This window comes from Scyliorhinus canicula, chromosome 14 (assembly GCF_902713615.1).
Source record: "Scyliorhinus canicula chromosome 14, sScyCan1.1, whole genome shotgun sequence".
NCBI lineage: Eukaryota > Metazoa > Chordata > Chondrichthyes > Carcharhiniformes > Scyliorhinidae > Scyliorhinus > Scyliorhinus canicula.
The window spans coordinates 10,014,372-10,027,232 of NC_052159.1; the positions used below are offsets into that span (position 1 = coordinate 10,014,372).

Genomic DNA, 12,861 nt, shown 5'->3' on the forward strand with positions numbered 1-12,861 from the left:
ACGATCAACTTGCCCTCACTGAGGGGAAAAAAGCCAACTGACGGGACACTTATGCTGTAAATGTGGGTTATTGTAGTTGTGTACAATGTCTCTTTAAGAACTGGGTCACGTAACATGCCTGATGTCATCGGCTACTTTGCGGGCTTTTGCCCTTAGTCTATATCAGCCTTTGTTTGGTGAAGATCTATTTAATAAACCTCTGTTTTTTTTTCTTATAAATTTAGAGTACCCAATTCTTTTTTCCAATTAAGGGGTAATTTAGCGTGGCCAATCCACCTACCCTGCACATCTTTAGGTTGTGGGGGCGAAACCCACTCAAACACAGGGAGAATGTGCAAACTCCACACGGATAGTGACTCAGAGCCGGGAGCGAACCCAGGTCCTCGTCGTCAAGAGGCAGCAGTGCCAACCACTGCTCCACCGTGCCGCTCGTTAATAAACCTCTTTTCTAATTTTCAATTTACAAAAAGAAAACTAGCGATGATAAATGGATCAGAAAAATAATTATTTTCAGCAGGAAAAGAAAAGCCGAACGTTGACGTCAAGGTAGAAGAGTTGAGCTGCTTCAACAGATCAAACGATCAAGCAGACTAACAAAAGGTCAGAAATCACACCTGGCATTGAAAATAGGAAGGTTTTTGGAGCAAAAAAGTCAAAGGTAGGGCCCATACCAATTTGGAACCAGCAATCCAAGGAATTCAGGCTGCAGAACTCACCACATGCAGTACAGTGAGACACGGAGGTAGAGCGGAGCAGAGAACAAAAGATTCTCACAGCTTGTGATGTGAGTCAAAGCTGTTACAAATTGGTAATTCAACTTTATTTAATTAGACCATTAATTTAAGGGAAGTTGGGGGAGCATTCCGATACCATTAAAAATGGTGGGAAACTTTGATGCAATGTGCTCATTTGATAAAGACTCAGAGAACTGCAAGTCATTCTCAGAAATATTCAATTATTATATTCTAGCCAATAAGATTTCAGAAGATATTAAGGTCCCTGCATTCCTAAATAAAATTGGAAGCAAAACGTTCAATTTGTTAAGAAGCTTAGTTCAGCCCAAGACAGCCGGAGATATGACGTAGCAAGAATTAGTTAAAATATTACAAGACTATTATGCGCCAAAACCGTTAATTATGGCAGTGAAGTTTTGATTTCATCGGAGGAATCAGTTTGAAGGGGGGAATATTGCATAGTTCGTCGCAACCCTCAAGCAACATTTTGCAAATTTGGCGACTCATTCAACGGCACAATTAGTGTGTGGTTTGTAAAATGAGGCCATAATGGAACAAAGTCTAATCCAGAGGACTGCATTAGACATTGCTTTTTCAATGGAGATCGCGGCTAAGGAGGCTTCTCAACTCAGACAAAGCACGAGGACCCATAAACTGACTGCCGCCCAGAAGAAGTCTACCTGGCAACAGGTGTGTCATCGCAAAACAGGCCATTCACAGGCTATTCCCTGGAGCAAGGACAGCCAATGTAAACATTGTGGCAGAACTGGCCACACAGAAAGAGCTTTCTGAAGTAAAACAGCTTCTCCAGAGAAGAACAGTCAAAGGAAGACACAGAACTCATTTAAAGGAAGAAACAAAATTAATTCAACTAAGAAAATTCCCAAGATGGATGAAAAGAACAACAAGCACAGTGAAGCTGTAGCACTGCATGCTGATGAAGAATTGAAGCTGAACGTACTCCAAGTCTAGGGTGGGCCACACCATTTCTGGGTAGTCCTGAAACTGAATGGACAACCTCTCAAAATGGAGGTCGGTATGGGGGCTACCATCTCCCTAATTTCTAAGAGCATTAATGAACGGAAACTCAAGTCACCTGCCTTTGAAGCCAGCAGGTGTGATCTTGACGACCTATACAGGGAAAATAGTGCCTCTGAGAGGTTACATCACAGTCGAGGTTGAGCTAAGTGGAGAAATTGCAGAGCTACCACTGCTTGTGGTCAGAGGAGGTTTTCCAGCTCACTTTGACAATAGAATAGAACATTACAGCCCAGTACAGGCCCTTCGGCCCTCGATGTTGCGCCGACCTGTGAAACCAATCTAAAGCCCATCTACACTATTCCATTATCATCCATATGTTTATCCAATGACCATTTAAATGCCCTTTGGTCGCTCTTGGTTGGAAATAATTAAACTGAACTGGAGCACTGTAGATAACTTAGTTGATTCAAAGTCGCACTTACAGATCCTCGTGGGAAAATACAGCAGTGTTTTTGAAGACACACTGGAGTCCATGGAAGGAGTACAAGAAGATTAAAGAATATAGCCAGCCAAAATATCTCAAGGCTAGAGCAGTACCTGTCCTATACATCCAAAAGTCAAATCGAAACTACCGAGACTTGCGGAAACAGGAGTCTGAGAACCCATCAGTACTAGTAACTGGGCAACTCCAATTGTACCTGTCATGAAGCAGGATGGTACAATTCGTATCTGCAGAGATTTTAAAACAACAATCAATCCGGTTCCATGTGCGGATCAATACCCACCACCATTGATTGCTGATTTGTTCACATTGACTGTGTCATTGCAATGTAATAATCTGATGCCTGCCCTTCTGTTTATATGTTAATGACTCTGTTAAAATGCTAGTTATTACTTGTGTTGTACCTTTGAAGTAAAGAGGGAGGCATATTATATATGTGGGTTATTGTAGCTGTGTGCAATGTCTCTTTAAGAACCGAGTTACGTGACATTCAAGACATCGTCAGCTATTTCACAGGCTTTTTTCCCTTAGTTGCGTACCAGCCTTTTAACAATGACCTTCAAATAAACCTTTGTTAATGTTGCATTCAAGCCAAGTGCATTTGCAATCTATGTATTTTGTATTATTAGTTTAAAAATACAACGTAGAATTCTACTGCACAGAAGAGTCATCAGAGAGGCTGTTTAGCTCACTGGGCTAAATCGCTGGCTTTGAAAGCAGACCAAGGCAAGCCAGCAGCACGGTTCAATTCCCATAACAGCCTCCCCGAATAGGTGCCGGAATGTGGAGACTAGGGACTTTTCACAGTAACTTCATTTGAAGCCTACTCGTGACAATAAGCATTTTTCATTTTTCAGAAGGGTCAGAGCAAAATGAGTGGAGGCAATGGAGGGAACATCGGAGGAAGAGAGAAGGATGAAGGGAGATCAGAGGCATCCAGGGCAGGAAGGTGTTTGTTTAATCTACTCTTTCAAGAGATGTGGGTGTTACTAACAAGGCCGGGATGTGTTGTCCATCTCTTGCTGCCCTTTGAACTGATTTCCTTGTTAGTCCATTTTCAGAGGGCAGTGAAGAGTCATCCACATTGCTGTGGGTCTGGAGTCACGTGTAGGCCAGACCGGGTAAGGACGGCAGATTTCCTTCCCTAAAGGACATTCGTGAACTAGCTGGGTTTTTAACAACAATCGATGATAGATTTTATTTACTGAATTTAATAGTGGGATTTGAACCAATGCCCCCAGAGGACATGGGCCTCTGTACCACGGGGTCCCATGGCATTACCACAATGTCACTATCTCTGTTGGCGAGAGCGATCTGAGGTGTTGGAGCATTGTCAGGCTGAAGCGAGTATTGAAGGAGTTGCTTGGGAGTGGGTGGGGAAGGTCGGGTCACTAGGGTCGGGTCGTTAGGAACACAAGGCTGAGGGGGGTGTTCGGTTGTTGCCAAGGGAATCGATGAGCTGGATCTTGCATGTAAATGGAAAAGGTGCTTGCTTGCTAGATGCAGAAATCTTTGCCTCCCTTTCACTGCTGGGTTTCCCAGGGCTCAGGAAACCTGGCTGACTGGAGAGATATTTAAAATGGAGATACATGTTGAGACACACAACCATTTAAGTGCCCAACCCAACTTTTGGCATTAAAATTCCCTAGAAATCTGTATCTTTTTAATAATCTTTATTGTCACAAGTAGGCTTAATAGACGCCACACTCCGGCGCCTGTTCGGGTACACTGAGGGAGAATTCAGAATGTCCAATCCACCTAACAAGCACGTCTTTCAGGACGTGTGGGAGGAAACCGGGGCACCCGGAGGAAACCCACGCAGACACGGGGAGAACGTGCAGACTCCCCACAGACAGTGACCCAAGCTGGGAACCGAACCTGGGACCCTGGCGCTGTGAAGCCATAGTGCTAACCACTATGCTACCGTGCCGCCCATCTAATGTACCTCTTACATTTCTAAGCATCAAAAGTATTAAAGAAAGAAAAAAGAAAGTCACTTTTTTCTGGATTTTTCTAACCTGTAGCAGAGGATTTCTAAGCATTTGCCAAACTACAAGATTTCCAGTCCAAGGTCCAGAAAAGAGTCTACACCAAGCCAAACAGGTTGTATCAAAAGGAACCAGGTTTACAGCAACAGACCACAAGGACAGAGCAGTTACTCTACTACAGGGGTCCACTCACAGATCATGGCCCTCCGGTTTTATACAGAATGTAGAGGGCCTGGGCCTGGGCCTGCCCCATCCTGGCACCCCATGCCCCCTGCCCCTGCCCCCTCACCCCTCAGTGGGGGAGTGTGTATTCTCGTTTGAGAATATCAATCCCCCAGTCTCATAAATGCCCCATGACCTGCTTAACCCCAGGTTATGACAATTTCCTTATTTGCAGCAATTAAGCTCTAAGTGACCTTCAACACAAAATGTTCTTTAATTCAGTGTTCTGCAGTAAAAAAAAGTTATTCAGATATTTGAAAACAACTTTAATGCCATGATATTAGCGTTTATTTCAGCACCATGACCTGGAAACAAGCGGTCAATCCAGGGAACAGAATACCAACACTGTGAAGGAATGCCGGAGTATAGCACAGAACCCACCTCCAGGGCTGAGGCCTATCATGCAGTACGGAGCCCCTCGAACCACCACTTCCTGCAGAATGATGGCAAAACTATAACTGTCTCCTTTCAAAGTTGCCTTCCTGGACAACTCGGAATCTCTCAGGAACTCAGGAGCTGTCCAAAATAACTCTGAGAAGAGAAAAAGAGGGCATGTGGTTTTATATTTCGGTAGATCTACTGAATTGCAAACTGTGGCAGACGTTCAATCTCTCGGAATCAGTACAACAACAATGACATGTTTTGTTTTGTAATTTGCCCTCAGGGTAGAGAGAATATTATTGTTCATTCCTGACTGGTTTTACAATAAAAGTGACTGGCAAGGTCACCTCAAAGTGTATGAGGAACAAACCATGGAGTGTAGAACAGATCAAATGAAAATGAAAATTGCTTATTGTCACGAGTAGGCTTCAATGAAGTTACTGTGAAAAGCCCCTAGTCGCCACATTCCGGCGCCTGTCCGGGGAGGCTGGTACGGGAATCGAACCGTGCTGCTGGCCTGCTTGGTCTGCTTTAAAAGCCAGCGACTTGGGTCCGACCAGAGGGCTCCGATGGGCATTAGCTGCCCGGTTAGATTTTTGGAGTGACGCTTGAACACGCAATCTTTCGATTTAGCGGTGACCGACTGATGTAACTTTGACAATACAGGTCAAATCAAGGCTGTCACAGGGAGGCCAATGACTAATTCAATGAGGAGGTGGAAATGTTGCCTCACCTGATCCACCTGACCCCATGCAATAGCCTCCAGGGGCAACGGATGTCAAACGATCTCCACTTCACCCCTTGCTTACCTTCCGGTGGTGGCTTCTCCCGCGGAGCCTTCTGCGTCTCCAATAACTCCAGGTATCCGTAGTCAGCGATCTTCAGTACAAAGCGGCCATCCACCAGGCAGTTTCGTGATTTCAGACGCCCGTGAGCAAAGTCCCGGTGGTGAAGATATTTCATTCCCTGTCAGGTAAAAGCACAGGTGTTCTGAGGTCAGGCAGACAACAACAATTTCCCTTGTGTATTCTCTCATTTTCATTGCGCCACCATCGGCGGCCAGGCCTTCAGCTACCTAGGTCATCACCTCCTGGAATTATATCCTTGGGCCTCTCGGTCTTTAACACATTCCTTAAAATCTACCACATTGACCAAGCTTTCCATCACCTGATCTAAAAATTGGAAGGTTTTGTGGCGCAGCCTCTGCTTCTGAGCCAGAGTGTTTGAGACCCACTTCAGGACTTCATGGTCACGGAAGCGCATTTGTAATTTTGCCAAACAAACTTGCAAATCCTTCCAACACATACCAATGGCAGGGAGTAAGAGCAGGAGAGATTCCTAGTCATCCATGTGATGGAAAGAATGTTGGAGCCTCAATCATCACTATCCATCTCTCTAGATGACAATATATATGTAAAAGGCATATTACCGCGGCAATTCAGACTTCCTGAATGAACAGTGACACGCTATTCCCACAATATTGTCCAATCACTCCTCTATAAGGTGCTTTGGGTGTTTTAGTATGTTAAAGGTACCATACATAAATAAATGGGCGGCAAGGTGGCACAGTGGTTAGCACTGCTACCTCACAGCGCCAGGGGCCCGTGTTCAATTCCAGCCTTGGATGACAGTCTGTGTGGAGTTTGCACGTTCTCCCGGTGTCTGCGTGGGTTTCCTCCGGGTGCTCAGGTTTCCTCCCACAGTCCAAAGGTTAGGTGGATTAGCCATGCTAAAGTGCCGCTTAGTGTCTCTTAGATTCGATGGGGTTACAGGGTAGAAACCTGGGTCAATTTAAACTGTAAATTGACATGTGACCCTCAGGCAGAGTAGACTGCATGGAGCTGTCTGTAATTCCAACCAGCAGATTCTACAGGGTTATGCGGCCTTTGTTTCAAACAAACAGATTTCAGAACGATCTGACAGACATCACTGATGACTCAGATTGATGGACTTGGTTGGCGGCCAATGAGCTGGCTCGAAATGCTGGGCTTTTGCCGATGGCCTGGATGATTGGTTCTGATTCGGTTTATACAAATTGGTTAATTCACTTGTGTTGGGACTCGATGGGGGGGGGGGGGGGGGGGGTCTGTGGAGCTAGAATTGACCGTGCACGAGCCCAGGATCATCATAATAGAGCACACATGTTTAGGCTAGAAATTTCCCAAGAATGTTACATTAAAAAACTTCAACAAGACAAAGCCAAACCACCCAGCAGGGCTGCTGCATAATTGACCATTTCCCGATGGTCCCCCCCCCCCCCCCCCCCCGGCCCTCAAGGTGGGTCGTGAGACATACCTTGATTAAATCCAGTAGGAGGGAGGATTTGAACATCCAGTCAAGCTTCACGTCATCGTTCCTGAGGAGATCATGAAGACTTCCTCGGGAACAGTGCTCAGTCGCAATGGCCAATACTCCACTATCACAGAGGAAACCCAGAAACGGGTTCACATTCTCATTCCGCAAGTCTCTCATCTGCAAAAGCAAGAAAAACAATGTGTATTAGAATGAAATACAGGAGAGCTGGCACTACAACAACTCAACGTTTCAAGAAATTTCTACGAGAGGGGAGGATTTGCCTGTGAGTGTACAGAGGGGTACATGGATGTAATTGTTATTTATTTGTTTGTTTATTTATTTTCTATAAATTTAGAGCACCAAATTATTATTTTTCTTTTCCAATTAAGGGGAAATCTAGTGTGGCCAATCCACCCACCCTGCACATCTTTGGGTTGTGGGGGTGAAACCCACACAAACACGGGGAGAATGTGCAAACTCCACATAGACAGTGACCCAGGGCCAGGATTGAACCGGGGTCCTCAGCGCTGTAGGCAGCAGTTCTAACTATTGCACCACCATGCCGCATATTGAGTACATGTATGTATATCGTACATTGGTGAGCATACACAGTGGTTTAGGTGTGCAGCATACAATCATGAGTATGAACAAGGTTGCTTGTATCTGCATTGTACACCTGTGAGTACATGCAACACGGTGCCGTGGTGGTTAGCACAGTTGCTTCACAGCTCCAGGGTTCCAGGTTCGATTCCCGGTTTGGGTCACTGTCTGTGCGGAGTCTGCATGCTCTCCCCGTGTTTGCGTGGGTTTTCTCCGGGTGCTCCGGTTTCCTCCCACAGTCCAAAGATGTGCAGGTTTGGTGGATTGGCCACGCTAAATTGCCCTTAGTGTCCAAAAAGGTTGGGCGAGGTTACTGGGTTACGGGAATAGGGTGGAGGTGTGGGCTTGGGTAGGGTGCTCTTTCCAAGGGCCGGTGCAGACTCGATGGGTTGAATGGCCTCCTTCTGTACTGTAAAGTCTATTGTTCTAAATTCTATGCAGGGTTATACATATCTGTATTCTATACCTGTGAGACTACACAGGGTTGCACATACCTATTGTATTCGGTGAGTCTACACAGGGCGGCATATATCTGCATCATATGTCTGTGAGTGTACAAAGTGCTGTATGTATTTATATTGTATATCTGTAAATTGATTCAGGGCTACATGTACCTGTCTCATGACTGTGAGTGGGCACAGTGTTGCATTTATCTGTACTTCATGTCTGTAAAGCGTACACAGGAGGTTAATGGTTTATAAATTCATAATGCAACACACACACTGGCCTAGTAAACCCTGGAAGTGAGTTGCCACCCATATTAGAAAAGGAAATGTACCCTCTGATGTCTTGTACCCTGCCCCTGACTCCCAACCTCTCACCTCCCCATTTATCTTCCTCAGGGCTGCCACCAAAGAGAGTTCCAAAGATTCACAACCCTCTGAGAGACTAAATTTCCTCTCATCTCCATCTTAAATGGGAGACCCTTTACGTATAAACTGTGTCCCTAGGCTCTAATCTCTCCCACGCTGGAAACACCCTTTCAGCATCCACCTTGTCAAGTCCCCTCAGGATCTTACATGTGTAAGGATCCTCCTGTTTAAATCCCGTTTGTTCCGTGCATTTGTCCAGGGTGTCATAACACATGTTTCAACAAGATCACCTCTCAGTTTTATGTGGGATGGGGGCAATATCTCATGAGGAAAGGTTGAACAGGTTGGGCCTGTACCAATATCCGAGGAGTGAACCTTCTCTGAACTGCTTCAAATGCACTTGTAAACAAACATACAAAATAGGAGCAGAAGTAGGCCATTCGACCCCTCGAGCCTGCTCTGACATTCTATAAGATCGTGGCCAATCTGTTTGCGTAGCATTTCACTTTCTAACCTGCCCCCAATAACGTTTGATTCCCTTGCCCAACAAGAATCTCAAACATATTCCACCGCCTTCTGAAGAAAAGAGGGCGGGATTCTCCCAGCCCCCCGCCGGGCCGGAGAATCGCTGCAACTGCGCCATGCCGCCTCGACGCCAGTTCTCCGAGGTGCAGAGAATCACCGCCATTTGCGCCAGTGCGGTTGGCGTGGCGCTGGTCGCGGGCTACTGTACAAGGCCAGGCCGCCGATTCTCCGGCCCGGAAGGGCCGAGCGGCCGCACGGAAAAAGCAAAGTCCTGCTGGCGCCGTCCACACCTGGTCGCTGCCGGCGGGAACTCTGCGCGCAGGGTCGGGGGGCGGCCTGGTGGAGGAGGGGGAGCCCATCCCCGGGGGGGGGGGGGGGGGCCTCCATCCCCGGGGGGGGGGGGGGCCTCCAAGGGAGTCTGGCCGATTTGGGCTCATCGATCGGCAGGCCGGCCTCTTTCCCCCCCCCCCGGGCCTACTTTGTTGCGCGTCCGGCCCCAGAACCCCCGCGCCATGTTGCGTCGGGGCCGCCGCATTCCGTAAAGCCACTGCGCATGCGCGGGTGGGCACATCGCCACTGCGCATGCGCAGGTTGGCGCCGCCCCCAGTACACGCCAGGAAGTGAGGCTGGAGCGGCGTGAACCACTCCAGCGCTGTGCTGGCCCCTGTGGGGACCTGAATTGCTACTGCCCGCGTCATGAAACGCGACGGCGTGGACGCTCTGTCCCGCGATCGGAGAATTGCGCCCAGAGTTCCAAAGTTGAACAACCCTCAGAGAGAAAAAAAAATTCTCCTCATCTCTGTCCTTTAAGCGCAACTCCTAATTTTAAAACCGTGCCCCCCTCATTCTGGATTCACCCTCAAGAGGGAACACCATTTCCATGGCAACCTTATCAATACCATTCAGGATTGTAGCTACATCAATCAAGTCATCCCTGACTCTACTAAACTCCAGTGATAAACAGCCCAGTCTGTCCAACCGATCCTCATAACGTAACCCACTCATTCCAGGTCCCAATCTAGAAAGCCTCCTCTGCAACGCCTTCAACACCGGCATATCCTTTCCAAAACTCTACACTGCACTCAAGATATGGTTTCACCAACACCCTGCACAATTGTAAAATAACCCTGCTTTTATATTCAATTCCCCTTGCAATAAACAACAACATTCTATTTACCTTCCTAATCACTTGCTGTACCTGCACACTCACTGTTCCGAATTCACGTACCTGTAGGCACATTTGGAGAAGCACAGAGGATTGTGGGGCTGGAGGAGGTGACAAAGATAGCGGGTAGCGATGCCATGGGGAGATTTGAGCGCAAGAACGGGAATTCTTAAATATCTGTGGAGACCTGAAATTGTGGATGCGTGCCCCTGCGTCCATGGATTTACCTTTTTCAGTATTTTGGTTGTAGCTTTCTGAACATCACAGATACTTCCAGGGTTAAATTTCTTGAGCCAGACCCAATCCCCCTGTTTAAACAACAAACATACATTTCACATGGTGAAAAACCAATCAAAATGAGAATAATCTCCATCACCTTATAGCATTGAAGAGTCAACCACATTGCTGTGGGTCTGGAGACACATATAGGCCAGACCGGGTAAGGATGGCAGATTTCCTTCCCTAAAGATGAACCAGGTGGGTTTTTTTGACAATGGTATCACAGTCATCATTAGACTTTCAATTCCAGATTTTCATTGGATTCAAATTTCATAGAATCATAGAAGAATCTTAGAATTGCTACAGTGCAGAAGGAGTCTATTCGGCCCATCGAGTCTGCACCGACTCTCTTGAAAGAACATTCTACCTAGGCCCAGTCCGTATCCCCGTAACCCCACCCTCTTTGAACACTGAGGGGCAAATTCGGTACGGCCCATTCTCCGAGCCCGCACATCTTTGGACTGTAGAGGAAACCTGAGCACCCGGACGAAACCCACACAGACACGGGGAGAACATGCAGACTCGGCACAGACAATTGAACCCGGGTTCCTGGCGCTGTGAGGCAGCAGTGCTAACCAGTGTGCCACCGTGCCACCCTATTTGTCCATCTGCCCTGGTGCGATTTGGACCCAGGTCTCTGGATTACTAGTTCAGTGACCACTGCAACCCCCAGCTGAAAAAGAGTTAGCAATTATAGATTCAATGGTAAACACACACAACTAATGAGCAGCAATGGCATACATCCAATGCTAACACTTCTAACGAGCAGAAATCTTATAGACCAATTACAGAGCAGTAATTAGCAAAACCACTGGCTACTGAGCTGCACAGTCAACAGGGTCGGGTAGGTGTCAGAGATGATGATTGGCGGAATTTTCTCACGGCGGGATTTTCCCGCCCGAAGACAGGAAATTCCCACCTGAGGTTAACGGACCTTTCAATGGTCCGTTAAATTGCCCGTGCTGCCCGTGACAATTCCCTCAGCGCTGCGAGGAATTGGAAAATTTACCCAAAGTGTTGTCTGAGGTGGGGGAAGCGGAGAGTGGCCACCACCTGGCTTTTCCGGCCATGTTTCCAAACATTCAGCAAAACAATAGTCAAGGGGCGGCTCCCACCACGGCGAGCTGGCAGGGCGGACTCCGAATGATCCTGCCCGCCAGCAACCTTGGCTCTTTTTAAAGGGTGCCCCAACCAAAATAAAATAAAACCAAAAAGACAAAGTCACCGTGGAATCACCTCCTCCCCCACCAACGGACACCCCCCCCCCCCCCCCCCCATGGATACAGGAACCCCCACGGACTCAGGACCCCCACAGCACTACCAGGGTAATTGCCCGGGCATGCCTCTCCCCCCCACGAGCTATACCTATCTGTCCGACCCTGGTGGTGACAATTCGTCAGGCCCCCATTGGTCCAAACTTGTAATCGCCCTGCTGACATGACGTTCCTCATGTGGGGCGAATAATACAATGGGGAACGCTGCTAATGTGATGTAAATGTGTGGTTAATGGGGTTCCTCGCCTTTCATGACAGGAAACCCATTCTATCATTTGTGGGTGGCAGGGACAATCGGAACAGCAAATCACGTCAGCATGTCCGTCTCCAACACCCAAAAACCTCAATAACATCCCATCCAACCCGTGTTTCTTTACAAAGGAATCTGTCTGCCTGGCACATCCAATAAATAGTCCTTTCTCTTGAAAGTCACTCTTACATCACCGGGTACACCACACTGAATCGGGCTCCACTCGGGCAGCCTGGGCTTTGTTGAACGCAGCCCTCTTCTTTGCCAGCTCCCCTCCCGCATCTTGGTAAAACCTGATTGCGTTCCCCTTCCCATTTGAAGTCACAAAGCCCTCTCGCCCATCTCAGAAGCCGCTCTTTCTCTTTGAAGCTACGGCACTTCACTATTACCACACGTGATGGGTCCTCAGGATGAGGCCTCTGCCGGAGTGTAGGGTGGGCTCGGTCCAACTCAGGAGGGGACGTGAATCCACCCTCCCTCACCATCTTGCCGAACATCTCTGCAAAGTACTCCGCGGGCGTTGGACCTTCCATCCCCTCCGGCAGCCCCACAATTCGAACGTTTTGCCTCCTGGACCGATTCTCTCAATCATTTACCTCGGCCTTCAGCAATTTCTTCGCTTCAGTCACCAGAGACATCTCAGCTTCCAGTGAGCCAATCTGATCACGATGTCTAGAAAAAGCTACTTCCATGTCTTCTATTGTGGCTCCGTGCGCATTCCTGGTTTCGTTGCTCTTCTCCAGAGCCACTCGGAGGGGGCCAAGGTCTCCTATGTCGATTTGCGGAGGTCCTTCGACACAACCCGCCGACGCTTATCGAATTCGTTCGCCAAGGTACTCGAGAGCATCTCGGC

General features: G+C 47.8%; 1 protein-coding gene across 1 annotated transcript in view; it reads right to left on the reverse strand.

Moving 5' to 3' along the window:
- gucy2f (guanylate cyclase 2F, retinal) overlaps nucleotides 1–12,861 on the reverse strand; it is an 85,690-nt gene that overhangs the window by 29,159 nt on the left and 43,670 nt on the right. The window contains 4 exon segments of the mRNA XM_038817915.1: nucleotides 4,809–4,958; nucleotides 5,618–5,774; nucleotides 7,104–7,280; nucleotides 10,433–10,513. Of these exon segments, the coding sequence (XP_038673843.1) occupies nucleotides 4,809–4,958; nucleotides 5,618–5,774; nucleotides 7,104–7,280; nucleotides 10,433–10,513 (565 nt within the window).